Source organism: Falco peregrinus, chromosome 1 (assembly GCF_023634155.1).
Source record: "Falco peregrinus isolate bFalPer1 chromosome 1, bFalPer1.pri, whole genome shotgun sequence".
Lineage (NCBI taxonomy): Eukaryota > Metazoa > Chordata > Aves > Falconiformes > Falconidae > Falco > Falco peregrinus.
In genome coordinates, this window is record NC_073721.1 from 93,909,015 (window position 1) to 93,931,183 (window position 22,169).

The 22,169-nt window shown below is 37.9% G+C and overlaps 1 protein-coding gene across 4 annotated transcripts in view; it reads left to right on the top strand.

The window, feature by feature from the left end:
* TECPR2 (tectonin beta-propeller repeat containing 2) overlaps positions 1 to 22,169 on the top strand; it is a 59,603-nt gene that overhangs the window by 18,403 nt on the left and 19,031 nt on the right. For 3 of the 4 annotated variants that reach the window (XR_008745719.1, XR_008745717.1, XM_055795417.1), the window contains exons 12-17: positions 390 to 570; positions 2,017 to 2,158; positions 3,502 to 3,742; positions 4,531 to 4,620; positions 5,444 to 5,677; positions 8,809 to 8,957. Coding sequence is in view for 2 of the 4 variants with exons in the window: in XM_055795417.1 (XP_055651392.1) it covers positions 390 to 570; positions 2,017 to 2,158; positions 3,502 to 3,742; positions 4,531 to 4,620; positions 5,444 to 5,677; positions 8,809 to 8,957 (1,037 nt within the window). In the remaining 2 variants the exon portion in view is untranslated. Of the gene's footprint in view, positions 1 to 389; positions 571 to 2,016; positions 2,159 to 3,501; positions 3,743 to 4,530; positions 4,621 to 5,443; positions 5,678 to 8,808; positions 8,958 to 9,299; positions 14,084 to 22,169 lie in introns of those variants that run through there. The other variant, XM_055795405.1, reaches the window with a different exon arrangement.

The window sequence follows — 22,169 nt, forward strand, 5'->3', positions numbered from 1 at the left end:
GGCACGTTTGAGTAAAAATGCTTCCATTACTGCTTTTTTCTTTGATGCTTCTGTCAAGTCTAATACAGGTTTTATAAATGGAGATTCCTGATCCTGACACTAGAGGGAGGAAAGGAACAGAAATGACAGGACAGGACTTGTGTGTTCTGTGGGATGTTGAAGGATATACAGTGTTTTATTTATTAAAATATAAATTCAGCTATATTAGATGAAATGATTAATAGTTGATAGAAGGAACAGTCAGTCAAGGAAATACTGAACAAATGAAAAACGTTAGCATGCCAAGGATATTCCCTTCCTGATTTTCTTTTGTTGAGTAGCTTTGTCTCTTTTCTTTTAGTTGCAAAAAGCCAAAGTTTGTAAAGCAATCCTCATTTTTTGATTTCTAGGCCTGAGTGTGGATCGTCCTTGTGCCCGAGCAGTAAAGGTTGACTGCCCTTATCCACTGTCGCAGGTTACATCCAGAAATAATGTTGTGTGGGCATTGAGTGAGCAGCGGGCCCTGCTATACCGGGAAGGAGTAAGCAGCTTTTGTCCTGAAGGAGAACAATGGAAGAGCGATATCGTCAGGTAATGACACGGTGGTGGGGCAGCATCATAACCAGAATGACACAAATAATTGTTTTCAGTGCTGAAATTCCTTGATGTTTGAGAAAGTGTTACCTGAACTCATGTGTATACAGACCTATGTGAGTGTGTGTCCCCTTTAGTCTTTGTCCAGACATATTCAGAGTAACTGCTGTTTTTCTGTCTGATGAATGACTTCCATGTAATGAAAGAAATTGCCGTAAGTAGAAGTAGAAACACAGTTTAAAATGAGTTTAAGAAAGTGAGAACAATTTAAAAAAGATCTTTATAATAATCTGTCAATATAATTTTTTGATTATATACTGTTTCTTTAATCTATGCCATAATGGCTTTAATGAATTCTCTGGATGTTTGAATGAAATTTTTTTCTGAGATTAAATGTCAGCATTTTCTTGGTCATCCACACAGATGATACTTCTCTACTTCGCAGTCATATCATTTTATAAATATTCTGGGTAATTGGTATTTAGCTTTGTAGTTGATCCTATGCTCTCAGTGATTAATTTGAGATAAAGTTAAAAGCACTGCGTGTTTACTGCTGGCTTTGAGAATCTAGAATATAGTCTCTCTTGTGACATCAGCCTGAAGCAAGTATAGGAAGAAATTCCAGTTCTTGTTGTCATATGATTTTATCTTCCACTGAATATCCTGTTGTGAAGCTTTAACTTGTGTTAGCTCACAACCTGGTATTTGGCCCTTGAAGACTCTAAGGAGATATTCCGTGTCTTGTTCAAATCTGAACTTTGCATGTGCTTTAATTAGTGTATTTAATGAAAATATCTGCTTGACCTATGCCTTAGGAGGAGTTAAATGTTCTTGGGCTTTGTATTACAATTGCAGAAAGCAGTCCCTGTTTGTTTGTAAGTCGTTGAGAGAGGTTTTCTGAAAGAAACAGCATTGTTGGCTACCTTTTAAATGTCTGATATGGTCACCTGATCCTGTTGACTTTCTGAGCTTGAAAATCAGTTTAGTAATACAAGAAATTTCTAGTCCTAAACTCAACATTTATCTTTGCCATGTAGTTAAGTTGAGTTTTTTATTTATGGTCCCTGAACTGCTAGTATAGTTCTCAGAATAGGTCTAGGAAGTTCGAGAAGATACACTTATGAAGCTGCTTTATCAAAAGTCAAAGATCACAGCTCTTTATTTCTTTTTAGTTTTATTGCTATGTATCTAAGTTTGAAATCTCAAGGGATCTTTGAAAGGCTTACTTTTTTTGTTGTTGAATGGTTTTTACTTACGCAAACTAATAAAATTGGAATTACTGATTTAACTGTGAAAATTTGAAATCAAATGTGGTTTTGAGCTTGGCCACACTGAGTTCGATGATTTTGAACTGCCGTTAGCATTTTAACAGCTTCCTTGAAATACCGTAAGCATAGATTTGAAGTAAGTTTTTTAATTTTTTGTACTTGTTTGCATTTCCAGTGAAATGCAAGCTTTGGAACCAGTGTGCATAACCCTTGGAGATCAGCAGACATTATGGGCTTTGGATATCCATGGAAATCTGTGGTTCAGAACTGGTATAGTTTCAAAGAAACCACAAGGAGATGATAACCATTGGTGGCAAGTAGGCATTTTTTTTATTTTGCTTTCATTTTAGTCTTTTACCTTAAGTGTATTATTTGCATTGTTTTCCCATGGAATAAAATTCAATGAAATGTTTGATATATTGTAGCACTCTTTATTCAGTTTATTAAAACTGTGGTGTGGCTATGGCTGAAATCCCTTTTCATGTCTTCTATAAACAAGAAGGAAAAAAAAAATGCCCATACCATGGCCATCCAGAGCAGCATCACAGCAGTTTTCAAGAACACAGGAAATGCTCTACCAGGTCATATCAATGGTGCATGTAGCTTGGTATCTTAACAGTGGCAATAGGATAGGACAAGCTGTTTAGGCAGAGCATACAAGTCTGGCTGCTGAGTGCAATCTCTTCTCTTGTCTTCCAGTATCCATCCTTTTCCTTAGCTAGATGAGACAAATAATAAGTAACCTTGCAAAAAAGTTTCTATTACATGTCTTTCCATTCAGTTGAGGTTTTTTTGAAAATGTGAGATACAAGGCTGCTTGCTTCAATCACAGATCATGTGGGTAAAAACAAGTCAGCTACTGCAATTACTCTCTGGTATTGATTTAGAATTCCCAACTCTTTGTTTTCCCCAGCATTTTTTATTTTCCCTTGAGATAGGGATGGGGGCAAAGGGGGTACAAAACCAATTATACAGAAAATTTGTTTGTCTATGTGTCTACCTAAGTTAAGAGAATTTCAGTTTATGTACATATATAATATCTTCTTGCATGTAGGCATCACAAATAGCTTGGGTTTGAGGTTGTTGACAAACTGCTTTTTTTGTGCACTTAAGTATTTCCTTCCTTTCTAGGAGTATCCCAGTGTGTGGCCAACCTAGTTGTCTGTGACAGAACTTGGGCAACTGTTTATTTAGACCTCCTCCTGCCTTATCAATTAAAATGCCCATGAGGTTGTTGTAAAGGAATATTACATACAAATTTTTGTGATGTGGTTTAAATTGCCACACTATGCAAGTTTCTCTCTTCCTTTGGGAAATGGAAAATTCGACTCATAGTTTGCAGACTTCAACAAGTTTTTAGGGAGAGAGAAGAGGAGAGATGTCATTCCAAAACAAAAGGCTTTCTTAAAATGCAGAATTCGGAGTGGGTTGTTGGGCAGGAGGGAATTGTAAGATGATGTTTAATATTGGCACTGGTTTATTATCAAGACTCTTACTTATTAAAAATGTACTGTATTATTTTTCCCTTCCTACACTTTGAAGGTTTCTAAACTCTTGGTAGATTTCCTATACATAAAGTGCACACACAGAGCTTCTGATGAAAGGTTCTGCAGTTCCCCCAAAAACGTAACTAATTAAGAACACTTCATTTTTGTTCCAGGTAAGCATCACTGATTATGTAGTGTTTGACCAGTACAGCCTGTTTCAGACAATAATCCAGGCAACTCATACAGTGGCAACAGCAGCTCAGGCACCTGTGGAGAAGGTGGCTGATAAGCTTCGAATGGCATTTTGGTCACAGCAGCTTCAGTGTCAGCCCAGCCTCCTTGGAGTTAATGGCAGTGGAGTCTGGATCTCTTCAGGCAAAAATGAATTCCATGTGGCAAAGGGAAACTTAATAGGTTGGTGTGCTTTTACATCTAATATTTTTAGGTTAAGAAAAATAAATAGAATAAGTAACTAACTACAGTTTTGTCACCACAAAAATTATCCATGGTGAGGCAGGGCAGATTTAACAATTTTTTCCATGTTTAAAAATTAAATGAAATGATTCCTTAGCATTTGATCTTAAATACTTTCCCATTTAAAGGGAAACATTTTGCATGGAAAATTCATTGTCCACTACTGAACTGTGCACAGGTTATTTCTTTTAGTACCTGCATGTGTCTCTTCTCTGGGGTGAGAAGGTAATCTTGAGCTATAGTGCCTGTTTTATCTAGCACAGGGGAGTCTGGTTCATGATTGGTGTGACTATGCAAAACAGTGATGTTATGGTTTTACAGCATTAGAGGAATTGCTTTATTTTTCTTGCTATATTTCTCAAAATAGAGTTTTGATTTAGTACATTTCCTTGATCAGGTAAACACTAAGAATAGATCTAGAACATTGTCTGTTTAACCCTGTCACCATATTGGTCTCCTGTTGAAGACCATTAATCTTCTCCCTTATCCTTCTTTTCTGCACTCCCACTTTTCTCTGTGTGTGTGTATACATATATATACGCATGTGTCAGCAGGTAGTTCCCCCTCCCCAACAGTTTCTTCAAAGATTTACATAGAAAATCTTGTCTAGTTGGTTGTTAATAATTGATTGCGATAGAATTTCTTTATGTTTTTAACAATTTAAATAATAAAAAATTTTAATAGAAAATTAAGTTTCATTCCAATACCACTCTGTTCTTTCTTTCAAGGCACTTACTGGAATAATATTGTGCCTCGTGGTACTGCTTCTGCCACAAAATGGATTTTTGTGTTGGCTTCCACAGCTTCATCTAAAGAAGGTTAGTGCAGGCATATGATGTCTGAATTTTAAATAGAGTAGAATTGATGGTGTAAGTAATAAAATATACTGAATTACTTCAGATTTTTGGTGCCTTTTCTGTATGCAGGGAATGTATTTGAAGTGAGGTGTAAATACATCTGTAAAACTACTGGAGATTAAAAAAAAAGTGTAACGTTCACTCTGCCACCTTTGGTGCGGAGTGGCATCCAACAGAGAAATGGGTAGTCCTTTAGGAGCAGTAACTTCCTAAACGGCCGAAGCACGAATTGCCAGAATTTCTAATATGAAATCCTAGAGCACGCTTTGCTAGAATGCCTATGCTAACCAAGTACTACTGGTACTGCTGTCAGCGTAGTTACTGCAGCAAATGGCACAGTTTATTGGTAAAAGTGCAACTATGCTAGGGAATTCAACAGCTAGTTACAATAGTTAGCAACTGCATTATCTAAACGCACTGGTGTTATTGGTGAAAATGTGTGATTTAGAGCTGAAAGTGAATGCTGTTTTTCATAAGCAAGTATCAAAGAAGAGGAAAAGAGCAAAGGGAAGTGGTAGCGTACTGTTATGTATGTCTCCTCTCTATTAGTTTCTTCAAATGAGATCACTTACTACTTACTTGATTTGAGAAAGGGAGTATTTAGGTCCCTAAAAAAGGGCTTAGGATGTGTATTTGTACTTCAAAATCTTACCCTATGAACATAGCCAGGAAGCTTTAGTTTTGTCTTCAAATGTACTGATCATTTTTTCAGAAGTAGTAGATGTGTAAGCTTTCTCAGAGCGGATTAGGAATTACTTCAGTAACAGAAATGTCCTTTCCATAGGAAGCTTTCTGTGGCTATGCCAAAGCAACAAGGATCTGTTTTGTGTCAGTGATCAGAATCCTCAGTTCCGTCCTTCTACGGTGCAGCTGCCACCAGAGGCTGAAATGGTGCACTACTCGGCCTGCCAGGATGCCATTTGGGGTTTGGATAGTCTTGGGCAGATATTTATCAGAACGCTTTCATCCAGCTGTCCAACAGGCATGCACTGGACAAAACTGGATCTCTCTCAACTAGGTATGCTATTTTTATTGAGAAAACTATCTCTAAACTCTCTTAGCGGACAGTCGGTATTTTCCTTCAGAGGCATCTTTGGTTTACTGATGTACAGTATTGCTTGTACTGGATTAAATAGTACCTTACAATAATGACCCTCACAGCAGAGGAATGTAAAACATCAGGAACGGCTATGGCTTTCAGACAGTATTTCACTTAGCCTTTTGCTGGACACAGCATGTTTACTGTTTGCAAGATATGTGCGTGTGATTCTTACAGTTTGTCAGTCTGAGATAACTTGGCCTGACACAGTGCTGTGCAGGTGTACCAGTAGCTTTAACTAGTGTAGTTCTTGTACAACAGGATAACCACATCATGTGGTCCTGGGCAGTTCCATACATAAGGCCCTGAATTTTGTGGTTAAATGCATTCTTAACGGAGTGATCAATGCTTTGTTAGGATCCTGTCACGGAAAAATGGTGCTCCAAGAGTGGTATTTTGCAGGAGTGATGCAGCTGATAACATTCTTAGGTTCAAGTTTATGCTGATCTAATGATTCAGCATAATGTTAAGAATGTGCTGCTGGTTAACTGCTCTTTTCATTTGGTTAGGCATAAGGCCAAGCTTGTTGACTGTGTTTTGATCATTAAAATATCCTCCCAGTTTGTCTTTGGGATAATCAGGCTATTTGTCAGTTTCATCAGTAGTATTCCAATTAGATTTGTTTCTTTGACTATCAGAACATTCTTATCTTCATGCTAACCTGCATTCCTGTTTCAAGTGAAGTTAAAAGACATTGAGGCTATGCACCATTTTAAAAGTAATTCAGTAGTTTTGCAATTTTTCCATTTTTAATGGCAACATTCATGACTAGTCTGAGAACAAGCAAACAATGTTAACTTTAGGGTTAAGGAAAGGCAGACACAGCTGGCAGACTTTAAGCCTCACATATAATTTTAGGATACAATTTGTAATACTTCATGGAAGACTTCTTAAAATATGTCTTTTAAAACGAATTTGTTTGCCAGTTATACGCCAGATTTTCCAGACCTGATGAAATGGTTCCAAATAACTAGTTGTACCATAGTTTAATCACTGCTTAACCGGGGGGGTGGGGGGTGGGGGGTGAAGTTGCTGTAAAATGCAAATCGGAATTCTGTATGGAAATGATAGGGTTGCCAGCATTAATGTTGAAATATTCATATTTTGTTGGTAGTATCTTTGTCTTGCGTTTACACTATGCACTGGGAGTAGTATCTAGTAAATTTGATTAGAGTTGCACTATTGCTATGAGGGTTTCTAAACACAGTAGAATGACCTTTATGTTTCAACAATAAACAATGCTTCTGAATCATGCTACTTTCTCTAAACAGTAGATGAATGCTGTTAGCATGACCTTCTCTGAAGATAAAAACAGTAAGTGGGAAGGGAGAAACCCCAAAACATTTACATAAGGGCTGCATTTTTGAATATCAAATTGTACTGTAGACGTAAATAATATCAGCTATGCCGAGTAGGTGATATGTGATTCCGTGTTTGAGTGCTCTGATGCTTGTTTGGATCAGAACATTTCAACAGCTGAGACATCATGTGGCAAAGCCATTACTTTGAGTCATACTTCATGTTAGAAGGAATAATGAGGTTTTAGTAAGATTTTGACTTTGTAGCTGAATGTGAAGCCCCTGTCTGCCAAAGAAAGTTGTTGTAGATATTCTTACCCCAAGCAGTAGAAGTTTTTTGTGCATGGTTTTGTCATTTGTTTTTAGTGTGAAACTGTATGATTAAAGGAAATTCTGGGGTGAGATGAATTAATTTGAATTCTTACGATTCAGAAAGTTAAGCAATTTTGGTTAATGAGAAGGTAGGTTTAATATTACAGATAACTAAAAGATAAAGCTGTCTAGTTCTGTTGTTCCCTGTTCTTTACCCCAGCAGGCCTTAATGACAGGGAATATTGCCTTCCGCAGAAATAAATGCGCTAAACTTGCACTCTATGGGATAAAATTGCGCCTCCCTCTTCAAGGAATGCTGTGGCTTATGTACTTTACAAGGATTTGTTGCCAGATTTCATGTCACTGAAGAGAGAACTGTTACCAAGAATGGGATATCCCAAGCAGTACTGGCATGTTCAATCAACCAGCAAGGCCTATTTTTAGTCTTCAGTTTGGATTCTGACCAAAGCATTCCTTCTGTAGTGTATCTGTACTGATTGGGTCCCTCTTTCTGTAAAACATGTTTTCCATTACTTAGCATTGTGTTGTCCCAACACTGGAAGAAAAAAATAATCACGTGTTATGTATATTACATCACGTGGCTATTCTAAAATGAATGTGAAAGAGTAAGAGTTCCAGTTGACAGTTAATTAGCAGTTCTTTTTAGTCTAAAATATCAGGTATGCTTCTCTACTATCTTTGCAAACTTTTAATGGCAAGATTGATGGGTGCGATTGAGTATGCAAAAAAACCCAAACCAACAAACCCAACCACCACCACTATCCCTCAAATTCCAAAACATACATACTTGGCAGCTTTGTTTTCGTTGTGCTGACTTACATATGTTTAATTTGAGATAGATGTAATAAATATATATACTGTTGAATATAAATCCATTTGAAAATCAGCTCCTTTATTTACAGATGTGACACTGGAGTGTCAACACTGAAATGCATAACCTCTAAGCATATTTTTAAAGTGCTGGTAGCATTAGGAATGTTCTTTGCTGAGTGTACTGGCAGATCAACACCTTGAAAAGTCCACAGGCTTGGCCAGCTACAGAGAAGAGTTCACATTAGGTCATATGAAAGTTTGACTAGGCACTGATAACATTTGACACAGAATATTTCCCTGCTTGGATTCAGTTATTTTAATAGCATATCTTTAGTGTGCTTTAGAAATTGCAGTATCCTGTGAGTAAAACATTTAATTTTTAGATTTAAAAGATAAATACCTTACATATGCTACCTATTAGGTTTTATTCACTGTATCCAGTGACACTTCTTTTTTCTCTCACAAGTTGTATTTAGTCATTTATGTGACTGTGTTTAAAGCTAGTTTAATACAATCAAGTATTAATTAATTAATCAATTAAAGTTCTCATTATTAGCTGAATTTGAAAGGAAAATGCCAGAATGCCAATAGTCTTTTTGTTACTAGGTGCTGTAAAGCTGATCAGCTTGACCTGTGGAAATCAGCATGTTTGGGCCTGTGACACTGGTGGTGGCATTTATTTCCGTGTAGGAACTCAGCCTTTTAACCCAAGTTTGATGCTTCCTGCGTGGATAATGATTGAACCACCTATACAGGTAAAATGTTGATTACAATTCTTGTAACCTAGTGGTTAGCTCTATGCTTTAAAAAAGAATAGTTTTAACATTAATGGAAAATGATAGAGACACATTTTAAATGTGTAGCTTAAAACTTTGTCCAACATGTTTGAATTCTACAGGATTTCTCTCTCTCACTCAACCCACAAAAAAACCCACAACACTCTCCTGACTCTGTATAATGTACTTTGAATATGCTGCCTTATCACCAGGTCATCCCAAATTCATCTAATTGTTACAAATACATTTTTTTTCAAAAGAGGAAGCTCTTGTTTTCCTTTCTGTCCTTAATGAAAGCATACTCTTCTTCTAACAAAATAGCTTTATAGGCACATAGTAGAATGCAGCCCTGAACCACATACTGAATACCTGATGAACTCTGTTGAAGAGGCTGGGCTGGCAAACAGCACAAAGCAGAGGGTATGGGAAGGCTCTGCTCAAGTGGCGTGATGCTGAAGCACCTGCCTGCCTCTTTCTTTCTTTGCCTTTGTGAGTCTTGGATGCTTGCTAGGGTGCTGTGCCTGGATTTAGAGACTTTCCTTACCACGCAGTTGTTCGTACACGTGCAGTACAATTGCAGCTCTTCTCCCTTGTTCCCAGAATGAACAAACATTGTATTCTTTCTACCTGCCAGCTGGGAGGATTGGAGTGGAAAGAAGCCTCCTGAAACACCCCATGAGCATCTTTTCTGTATATAGAGAATGGACAAAATATGTTCCTCCAGTCTCTGGGTGGTTTTCTCTCTCTTTAAACCTCAGTGCTTGCTTTTGTTGCTGGTCTAATGCTTTGCAAACTAAACTATGAAATGGCAGTAATTTCTGTGTCGTGGATTGGGACTGCTGTAATGGAGCTGACCTCTGACTACTGATTTTTTTCTTTGCTCCTTGGTCTGAAATCACTTGAACTATTTGCTGATCTGGCATAGTAGCACTGGATGTGTTTGCAAACCTGATTTACTTTTTATAATGTTACAGAATTACTCTTGAAGATTTTGAAATGTGTCCTTTTGAAAGGACATATTAAGAAATAAAAGTGCATCTGTGGCAGTGGAGTTGTAATAGTTTGTTTTTTACATCGTTTGCTTTTAATTCTTCTTATCTCTCATCAGCCAATTATTAGCTCCTTCTGTGAATTTCAGGATGTAGGAGCAAAGGGCAGGGAAACAGGGGAATGAATTTATATCCCATCAGTTAGCACAGCACTGGTTAGACTTGTTCTTCTGTGCTGGGAATGTGGTCAGTCAGACCTGGAGAAATGGCACCCTGTTTTACAAAATAACGGAACAGAATGATGAATAAGTACCAATATCACTTGCAAAAAGTGCTAGATGACACTGCTCATTCTTCATGGGCTGCAAGTGGATCTTTCTGATGTAAGTTGTAAGAGAGATACTTTCCCTGCTAACGGGCTAGGGCAGCCGGAAGAGGAGACTTGAGGGTATCGGTGATGATGTCTTCCTTAAAGGTAATATTCTTAAAAAGGGAGGAAAACACATGCCAGGTTGTGTTACACTTCAACTGAGTTTACCAGGAGATAGAGAATTAAACTTGTGTAGTATCTTATGAAATATTTATCTACCCAGGAAAACAGCCCAAAAAGCTGTTTCTCTACACTGATACTATTTTGTCTTTAATAAGTGTATTCTCCACTCCTCCACTGAAATAGATTAAACTGCACTGTACAAAGGTGTTTACAAGAAATTTGGATTTTCTGTAGCTCACTACTTAGCAGTGAATTCCTTATGTAGAAGGTCTATGTGGACAAGGTTGAAAATCAAATCAATTTCCTATTAGCTTGTCGAGGAAGCTGGGTGATGTTGCCTTCCAAAATGATAACCTTCTGATACCCAGTGCAGTGTCGTTCTCTTTCCTGTTATCTTGCCAACACCTAGCATTGCAAATTTAATGAGTCAATATGAAAGGTCAAAAATGCAAACATTGCTTGCAGAGAAGATGAAAATTTGTGGATTACATGCCCGTTTTGAGACAATTCCAGCACATTAAAGCTAATTGTTAAAGTACTGAAGGAGCAGCCATTCATGCTTTTACATGCTTTTACATTCATGCTTAATGCAAAATAAAAAAATACATGACTTTTAAAATTACTTCCAAATGTTAGATTAGTGTTTGGATAACAAATATGATGGCTGAAAAGTGGACTATTCTGTGAACAATATTTGCTTATTAGCAGCACCTTACTGTTTTTGTTTTGTTTTGTTTACAAAGTCCTGTAATTGACTTTAACACAGTTCATGCTGCACCACTTTTATCTTCAGAACAACTGAAATACTGTAAAAAGTATTTGTGAACAATTCAGTCATTTTCTGTTTGAAGAAGGAAATCAAAATTACCTTTCACTTGCTTTAAGTACAGGAGCATTCTCAAATAACGTAATTTAAAACCAACTATGGATATTTCATTCCCTAGTAAATGTCAGAGCCAATATGACTTGCCATATTCCAGATCTCATGACTCATGAGCAGCTTGTGAGCAGCTACAGACTCTGTTTTTATGGTGTCACTTCTTGTTAAAGGAGTGCTGCAATTGCACAGCATCCGTCTTTGCACAACTTCACAAATGTACTCAGAGACAATAGTTTAGATGAGATTTTACTCATGCTAAAATCAGTGACTCTAGTTTAAATTCAGTCTTTGTTCTGTGATGCTGTTTGGTTTTAATCTAGATTAAGAAAGAATAATACTGATTTGTTATTCCTATCTTTGTAACTTCCTACTGCAATATCTCTTGAGATGAAAAGTAACATTTTATGTTTTCTGCCTTCCATCTTCTTTATTTTATCCAGCACTTCAGAAGTGGTTGATAACCATCATTACAATATCTTGAGCAACAGTAGTTTATATGTAGATATTTTCTGTGCTTAATCCATTCTGTTCTGCAGACTTAGAAGTCAAAAGAATTATGTAGTTAAGCAGCTTTTTGGAAGCTGCTTTCAGGACATTGACAAAGCTGATAAAAATTCTTTGATGAAATTATTTTAGTCCAGGAAATAGTAACTGTTTTTCATTTTATTGTTAATATACAGGATAGAACTAATACCTGCTGTAGCATGTCTCAATATACATTAAATTTTATTAAAAAAAGAGCAGGAAATACAAATATGATTTATGTGGATGTATGTTTCTATATGTGTGTGCCTGTGCATTTATGAAGATCTAATGCTTTTCAGATTTCTGGCCTAAAGGAATAGTAACAAAAAATGAAATAGAAACTTAATATAGTCAATAAGACTAATGTGGGTGATTATGGAGTAAAAGTTGATCAAAAGTTAAAAATGTATCAAATTGCTTTCAAAGGTCCCCAGAACTTGAATGTTTGCTTGAAAAGAATTCTTTCAACATTTCAGCTTTGACTTTTGGCACCTTTTGAAAAAGTTGCAGAGACAAAATCTGATCTTGAGAGACACTCGCTTTCTACAGTACTACTTAACATAAAAACTGGCCTTAAGAACCACCTTCTCAGATTTACATTAAGGGATCTATCAGAGAAGCAGAACTTTATTTAACAGGAATAAAGGAAACAAGGATCAGGACAAATATTTGTAGTGAGTGACCAGTTATCTATTGCTTGTCAATTAATTTTACTCTAAAAATAGATTAAGACATTTCATTAACCGTCATTTGCTTAATTGCTACTCTTTGTTCTTTTGTAACCAAATTTCTTCGAGAATAGGTTTGAAAAAACAATCTTGTTACATTGAGAAATCTTTTTAAATATCCACATAGCTTGTCCAAGCTGTGGAGTAAAAGGGTTTTACTTAAGGAAATGTTTGCTGTTTGGCTACTTTATAAAGCTTTCATTGATCCTTTGTATTTCCTAGAATCTCAGCAGATATGTACTGTTTAACTTAGTTTGTCATAAAGTGGTCTCTTGCAGTATGTGCATTTCAAGTTAGAGAAACTTTTGATTTACTACTCTTCCATAAACAATGTAGTAATTGCCTTTTAAGCAATTTCATACTTTAGGCTTGGTATCCTAGATAAGAGAAGATAGTAGAAATTCTTAGTGATCTAGGAGGACCTATTTTTTTTCTCGTGTGCATACGCACACACGAAAAAGATTAAGGCTGTTCATGCTTTCACTGTCATTCAAAATTGTTGAAACTTTGAAGCAAATGGTAGTTCAAAATATGATTTGAAATTTGGGAAATGTAGCTGTAATTCTGCAAAATAAATACATGCTAGATTTAATTTCTTTTCAATACCTTCCTTTTTCTTAATTTATGTTCACTGTAAGGAGGTTGGCCATACCTTACAGATGAATGGTGACTGGTTAGAAATGTTTGTCATGATCACAGAATCATAGAATAATTTAGGTTGGAAAAATCCAGCAGTTAGCCTAGCACTACCAAGTCCAGCACAAAATCATGTCCCTATGCACTGCATTTACACATCTTCTAAATGCCTCCAGGGATGGTGACTCCACCATTTCCCTGGGCAGCCTGTTCTAGTGCTTGACAACCCTTTCGGTGAAGAATTTTTTCCCATTATCCAATCTAAACCTCCCCGGGAGCAACTTGGGGCCATTTTCTTTTGTCCTGTTGCTTGTTACTTGGGAGAAGAGACCAACAGCCTCCTTGCTACAACCTCCTTTTTGGGTAGTTGTAGAGAGCAATAAGGTCCCCCCTGAGCCTCCTTTTCTCCAGGCTAAACAGCCCCAGTTCCTCAGCCGCTCCCTGTAAGACTTGTGCTCTGGGTCTTTCACCAGCTTCATTGCCCTTCCCTGGACACGCTCCAGCACCTCAGTGTCTTTCCTGTAGCGAGGGGCCCAAAACTGAACAGAGTATTTGAGGTGCAGCCACACCAGTGCCAAGTACAGGGAGAAGCATGATCTTTGGTCTTTGTTTCCTTTCCTCTCTTTAAATAAAGTTCTGTTTACCTTACAGAATGCTTAATGCAAATTGGAGACTTTCTTTCTCTGCTATCTGCCTTGCCTTTGCATTTTTCAGTGAGATTTCTATTATTATTATTAAGGCCAGTTTTGTGTTAAGTGGTAGTTACAGGAGGAACCAGTGAGTGCTCCTCAAGATCACACTTTGCCATTATATCTTTTTTGGTAGGTGCCAAAATCAAAGCTGAAATGTAGGAAGGGTTTGTGAAGAAACAATCTTCAAGGATTGGATGTTTGGGGCCGGGGGGGAGGGGATTTTGCTGTTGAAAATGCATCATAACTCTTACTTCAGAATCATCTGTTCTACTTGTGAACGTACTTGCCATGGAAGAGATTGTTCTCTCTAATGCATGATCCACGTGACTGTTCTTTTCAAGCCTGTTTTCACTAGCACAGACTAGCTTGCGTTACCTAGCTGCTGTAGAGACATCTGAGTTGCTATGAGTTCTACTTTGGAGTGCTAAGAACAAGGTGCAGAGGAAGCATCTTTTGTTAGACCAGATCTGCTTAGGTTGGAGAGGTAATACACTTACTAAACCTTCTGGTTATCTATAGGCCAGACTAGCTAGTGTGTTGTTCCATGTATCTTTACTCATGTGAGGCCTCCTGAAGACATGATTAGGGAGGTGATTGTCCTGGAGGACTGCGCTTTTGAAGATGATGTAGAGGGAAAACTTCAGCAGTAGTAAGAGCAGCTGTATCAAGGTGGGCTGCAGAGAAGTATAGGAGATCAAAGCTTCTGCAGCAGTGTATTTTGTTTAGCTGATTTAAGTGCCATAATGTTTAAGTTCAAATGTGTGCTGTTTTTCACAGGCGTACCTTTCTTAGGAAATTGAGTTACATAAAAGGTGCTTTAGATAATGAAAAATTGCAATTCCAGCATTTTCACTAAAGTTGCTTTGTGCTGATTCTGTTGCTCAGTTCAGTGCTTATTATCTTCTTTTTTGTTCCTAGTTAAGAAAACTGCTGTCGCTATATTTCACTGTATTTTTCTGCTTTGGACTTGTAGCCTTCTGATATTTGTTTTAAAGCGTTGCTATCTTCATGCTCAGAAAAGCGTGCATGTAGCCTGTCATATTAGATAGCAATTATCATCAGCACCAGAACCTTCAGATCACAAAAAGTGCACAAAGTGAGATACACCCACAAAACTGAGAAGTCGATCCTTCTGTATCCCTTTGACATATGATCTCAAGGTGGTGTATTTGCCTTTTGACAAGGCTAGCTTACACTGAACACAGAAATTGTGGAAAGGAGAACTTTCACTTTTCACGCTTCCGTTTGTTCAGTACTAGAAACATCCTCACACCTGCACTCTTCCAATGTGCCCATATTTTTTAGCTAACACAGAATTATATATTTAATTATTTTCAGAGATATTATGAAATACATTTAACATTCAGTTGGGTAAATAAAGTTGTCACAGTTGTCATTGAGTTTTGAGAGTTCTTCAGAATTATTCTGTTTAAAAATAAAAAGGTAATGGTGTAAAAATTCATGGTTAAAGGATATGCATCTTGATTTAGCAAGTATGTGCCTTGATTTCAGTGGAACTGTTCCTGAGCTTGCAGGTAGTGATAGCCCGAAGTAGTTAACAAATAGGAGCTCTTGAACAGTGATTTGGAGAAACAGTCATAAAAATTACTTGTGCTAGTACAAACTAAGATTTTGGGGGAGTTTGTTTTGTTTGATTTTCCTTAAAGCTACATCTGCATTTTCTGAATTCTGGTTAGAGCAGGTTTTTGGGGGGGTTGTGGGGGGGCTGGATCCAGTTGACAAGTTTGTAATTGGGGGCTTAGCTTTTGTGAAGTAAATCAGGGCAGCAAAGCTGGGTATATGGTCAGTGAGCCAATGCAAGTCTGCACAGAAGAAGGAGACACCCTGGGATAACTGCTGTGCACATCAGATCTTTTGACCTTGAATTAGGAGCTCGGAGGCCCCTCCCCATAACGTATTACTGTCTCCCTATTTTATGATGTTGTAAGCGGACAAGGTGCTGACAGCTTCTCTTTGCAGACCAGCCTAGTGATGAGCTGCCTTCCCAGGGAGCTAGAGGGCTGGGTTGTGGTCTCAGTCCTGCTCAGATGGCCCTGCCTACAGAACTGCCAGATATCTGTAGGGTATTTGTACTATAGAACTGCCAAAGCTTTGTAGGAAGACCCTGTGTACTGCACCCAAATCTAATGAAGCTAAGAACTAAGCAAGGCCGAGAAGGTTGGACTATATATAGTCTAGTAAATTAATCATCTGTCTGGGAGGCAGTGACTTAATTTCTGATCCCTGACTCCTGGAGTAGTGTTGTTTTTATCCAGCGGTTTAACACATTGCATAGCCTTGTATTTGGGGTTCGCACTTGACCTGAGACCGTACTTAGTCCAGAGCTTTAGCACTGGATGAGTACTACTAAATGAGTAGTACCTATTACATCCTGAGTGCATTTCCTGTGGCTTACAGGATATATTTTGCATGCTAACAGATTATAACTTTTCAGAATTGGTCAAGGTTGATTTGTTTAAAATTGTTTTTCACCCCCTCCCTGGGTTTGTGGGATTTTCTTTTACAGGTGTGTTGGCGCCCCCCCCCCCCCCCCCCCCCCCCCCCCCCCCCCCCGCCATCTGATTGTGTCAATGCATTGTAACACATAAGGGTTATATATGCATTTGTTCATTAATCAGTGCAGTAATGAAATGGGAATTTCTGTTACTATCAAAGGTGTGGCATTTTCATCACTAACATGTTAACACAGACAAACATTAAAAAGCAAAATGGCAGAAAAAGCAACAGTTTAATAACTGTTTAAAATTGTCAAAGTGAAGCAGAACTGAGGCTGAAATGAAAAACACATGGGTGTTTTTACCTTGCAAAAATGCTTTACTCTCCTCGGTAAGATTTAAGTTTCAAAAGCTAGAGAGGTGCACTTTACTGGTGTAGCCTGCATGAGAGGTTGTTTTGATGATGCTCGTTAAAGGTGTGATTTTAAAAAAACAAAACAAACTCAGAGCTTTGCTTATACAAGATTTTTATTACCACATGCTAAATTATGTGCTGCTTAATGGGAAGTTGTTGCATATAGTGTTTACTTCACAAACATCTTTGTAAAAACTTAGTTGTTCTTGACGTAGTAGTTCGATTTTTCAGTATGCTATTAGAAATACTTGTAATGGTAATTACAGTTTATCTCCTACACTACAGTTCATAATCTTAGGTTTATACCTAAGTGGGACAAACCTGAGTAGGCCTGCAGTTTGTATGGTCTTTAAAGTGATTCCATTACATCTTAATTATTTTTTTAGTTGCTCATAAGGAACAGTTGTACTGCATATTTTGAAAGCATTTTATGGTTCTATTGAGCTTTATCACGGTGAGTAGTCGCATGGCTGACCTTATCTAGGTTTTGATGCTATATTTTGTCATAGTCTTTCCCATGTTTCTGCAAGAAAAACCCTTGGAATAAAAAAATGTATAGTTGACAGAGGAGATGTCAAGGAATTGACTCCTTGCCTTTGCCTTTTCTTCCCCGATTGTGCTAGCCATAGACTGGAGGTATCCAACTAAGGCCCTTGTCTCTTTATTCACTAAAGGCATGAAGTGGGGGAAGGGGTTATGGTTTTGTTCAAGGCTTCCAAGGAAAATAGTGTTCTAGTTTTTCAGTCAATAAATAATAACCTTTTTCTGACAATTCAATGGCATCATTAATGAAGAACACGTGGCTTCCAGGACGATAGATTCATCTTTCCAGCCTCTGTATGTTGCCTTGAACTTCTCTGCAGAGAAAAAAGGGGCACTTAATTTAGCAAAGCTGTTCTCCTTAAAGTCTGAATGCAAAATATTCTGGTCAATACTGCTCTAATGTTGCTCATTCTTTCTTGAGGTCTCTAATGCTGAAATTGCTTTACAACCTTCATTCAAATGGAGCTCAGAAAATAATATGCAAATATTAGGCCTGTGTTAAGGAAGTGTCTCTAAGTCGCATTCTTTGTTGTTCTAGTTAATAGGGTCTGGATGTCTGTTAGCCATGAAAATAGTCAGATTAGTCTGATATACAGATGCTCAACAGTGTGAGAAGGACTCTGATCTGACCTTACAGCCTGGCCTGGACCAGGTGTTTCTGATTTGTCTTCTGGAGGTGAGGAGAACATTTGTGCTGCTTGTAGCCACCAGCCTATTATAAAAAGGATTGGGCTTGGGCAGCCTGAGAATGTTACGCTTAGCGTTCCTCATTCTGGATATTTGCAGTAGAACAGAGATAATGGAAGTTTGCTGGTACATGGACTCTGTGCTCCTGAAAAGTGACGTGGAAAATGTTCCTGATGCCTTTTATGTGTGCATGTGTGTTTGTCCTTCCCTCTTTAACAAGGAAGTTGAACCATTGTGTTTTGGGTTCAGTTGTGACTGAAGTAGTTACAGTAAGACAAAACTTTTGAGTAATAGGTTGGGGGAGGTGGGGAATGCATTAGTTTTTACTTGGGATTTTGTTTGATACTATTTAAATTAAGTTCTTACACTGAAGCTTATTTCTCTGTGGTTTGCAGAAAGGAAGGAAATTACTTGCACAGAATTATAAAGCTAATGGACAACTTTATAACTTAAATATGCTTAGCATAGACACTATTTCTTGGTCTCATTTAATAATTGTTGGTTAAATGCTTCCTTCTACTTTACTTTGTTTTATCAGCATTGTTTTCTCATCAGACACGTGGGTACTTCATTATTTTTATTTGTAGCAGACAACAAAGATATTCACAGGTCTTAGTATGTAGTTTTAAATGTTGAAAAGTACATACTCCATGTGTGTTGCAGACCATGAGTGTAATGGGAGCTCCTCAGTATCAAGGGATGGAGTGACTCAGGTTTTTGTAGCTGAGGTACAAGACCAGAGGGCAGAAGGATCTTTGTTCTGTTCTTGGCTAAAACAGTTGGTCTCCTGAGATTTGTTTTTTTCTTTTGAGTTTAAAAAGGAAAACAATGTTTTACCATTTTGTGTCAGATAACACTGAACCCATTAATGTTCCATAACAAGTAGGTCTCTCACAGATGAGTACTGTCAATAAACCTATAAACAGAGTTTGGTGTGTCAGGGTCTGAGAAAGAAGGCTGAGAGACTCCTTAAAATTCCAAACTCTTGAGTAAATTATAAATATGACATATTTCGCAGTCAAGGTGTGTAAGCCTCATGAATGCTATTTGAAGTTAAACCAGCTGAGAAAAGGCTATGCTGAAATAATTTATTAATTTTCATGGTTATCAGTCTCTGTTATCAGCAGATTTATAAATTTGCACAGGTATCTCTCTTCACTGCTGTGAGAGGACTCTAATTACTGCAGCTGTAGAGATCTGTTTCCTGTTATATAGATTATAAAATACTTAAAAGCACGCTTATGGTAATTAAAACTTATTGAAAATGAGGGATAGCCGAGATGTTGTCAGTATGATTGTTCCAAAAAATGGTCCATTATGTCAAGAAAAAATTAAATTACTTTTATCTACCTTATTGTGATAGCCACAAGAACACCTTTTTGTTGTAGATGGCTGCTTTCTGGGTAAAAAAAAAAAACAAAAACCCAGAGGTAAAACTTGTGCAACAGGCTCTAAGAATTGCCTGTACTTGTTTCCCAATGTCTTGTCACTGTTTTGTGCCAAAGCTGCTGTATGTAATTGCATCACTAGCTGTCCTGTCAGTTGTGTCCTTTACTATGTCACAGCAGAAAGCTGCAGTGGGGGTGTGGCAATGCCTGTTAAGAGCATTGAAAGCTGCCAACAGTGTATTGCCTGATGCTTCATAATGAGGGTGAGGATTGTTTTGTTGATGCAAGTTTATCAGAAAGAGCTAAGTAGCTTGAAAAAGGAAGAGAAACTGAAAGTGAAAACCCCAGAGAGCCAGGGAAACTTAAGAGGGAAACAGGATCTTGCTTAGAAAACAAATAATAAGAATAATTTTTGGCCAAGCTTGTAGAGATTTTATTTTGAATTTGATAATTTCCATTTGTTTCTTAGGTACATTGGTGCTGCAGAATAGGGTAGAGGTAATTGTTTTGGTTATAGTTGCTTCTGGCACCACTGCAGGCTCAATCTAGCTCGGCATCATGCAACTCCTTTCATGCTACTCCTTTGGGGTGTTTTGTCTGCTTTTCTTAGCTTCCACTACCTATAAATCTGTAGTAATTAAGCTCTTTTGTAATTAAAAAGTAATTAACCCTTTTTGACATCTTTATGGATGTTCTTGGCTGTCTGCTTGGCCAGCTCCATTTTACCTATTCCAGATGATCTCAAGAAAAGAAAGACCAGCGGGTGCTCGTCATCATACCAGCCGTTTTCCTTCCTCTAAGCTCAGGCTTAGGTGCCAGGTGTAGGCACTGAGTAAGTCTTTCTGGATGGAAATACTTCTCCAATTCTTTCTCAGGGAATTCTTTTCTAGATGACAGAAGAAGAGAGGAATGGAATCCTGATGGAAAGCAAGGTGCACAAATCCCAGCAGTCCAGTAACAGGTCATACCAAGCTGTTTGGCAGTTTGGAAAGGTCTGTAGTTGGAACATGAAATATGTTGCAGAGGTAGAGCATAAGCAGACACACTGGCAATTTGTGGTTGTGAAGGAAATAGGGGAAGAGTGGCAAAAAGTCCTAAAACAGAGGAAGAGGTGACTGGTAGAGGAACATTGTGGGGACAAGGAGATAAATGGATTTAAAAGAGAAAAAAGGCAAAGATCTCCTGTTAGTGCAGTAATTCAGTCTGCACAAGCTATTCATTGCACTGCTCCCTTGATTAGACTATAAGAGCAGAAATATGGAGAGGGGTTGTGATGAAGCTGGAAGCAGCACAGTAGTGAGGCACACCCCAAGACCATGGTGTGGGGAGGTGAGCAGGGTGAAGTAGAAAGGAGTAAGAGCTTAAGTAGCCAAAGAAAGAAGCAAATAAAAATGGAGGGGAGACACAGGAACAGGGCCAGGAATAAGGATCATTTCCAGTGACAAGGCAGCAAGATCAGAGGGGGGAGTTGTATGGGGTTTTGGGGTGGCTTTTTTTGTTGTGGTTTGGGTTGATTTTTTGTTTAGTTGGTTTTGGGTTTGTTTGCAGGTTTTGCATTGGTTTTTTCCTTTGGTTGGTTTTGATAGTGGGTTTTTGTGCTGTACCGTAGTTCAATACCGATTTGAAAGTAGCTAGGCAGTTGCATATTCTATGTAACTAACTCTTACTGTAGTGTTCAAACTGCAGCCATTGTGAATTTACCGAGACCAGAGGTAAACACTTCACCAAGCCTCTACCAGTCTCAAGCTTCCAATGGAGGGCAAGTACCTAATGAGAGCAGAAACACGAGAATACAGTATGTCAAAGGCCTTGCAGCCTGATTAGGCAGGACTGATTTGGTGATGCAAGTTGAGCTTGGTTATAGCTGCGTCAGACATGTCAGCACCAGAACTGTAAAAGCAAAACTAAAGCAGGTAACTTTTATGTACACAGAAGGCCCATCTGGGACTGGGTTGTGTGCTCATATATACATGCGCATTATGCTTCTGTATTCTTAGTTTTTTACATGCGAAGAGCTGCTTGCTCTTCTGTTTATCACACTGGAAATGCACCTTGTGCCTATGCAGCTAACACAAGAAATACAGTGCTTTGTGAGGTGGTGTTGTATTTCAGGGCATCTTACTATTTTCTTCAGTGCCTTTTTTAGGCTGATGTAGAGAAACAAAGTATTGTTATTATTATTATCTGTGTTTTATTTAACATACATGTTTTGCAGGATATTTGCATTCACTAAGTTTGTTGACTGATGTATTTTGCTACAGAATCACTGTTTATGATGTCCGTAGCTGTTCTGGTCAGTAACACTGATTTTAAACAGTAGTTAAGGCAAATCTCCATAGAAGCAGGACAGAATAAGGACTTGCCTGGGAGCAGAATGCAGAGTGTGTTTCTCTTGGGTTTGCCAGCAGATTGTGCTGTGGATATTGACCTGCAGGTGTGACTGCTCCAGTACTGCGGTGGTCTGCAATGAGTTCCATGGTTGTATTCCTGTAGAATGGATTATAGGGAAGAATGATCATTTCATTGCAAACAGGAGACATCCAGACTGTAAAAATGTACTGCTTGTATATGTTTAGATATGAAGTGCAGAGTTAATTATGTTAGACAAACTTTCAGGAAGGCAAGAGAAAAATACTGCACTTCATGCATTACAGTGGAAGAGTTCCCTCTTCAACTTGCAGTTGAAATTGTACCTAATTGGTATAACAGTGGTTAAGCAAATACTAATATTATTAGACTTGGATGCTGAACATTAAATA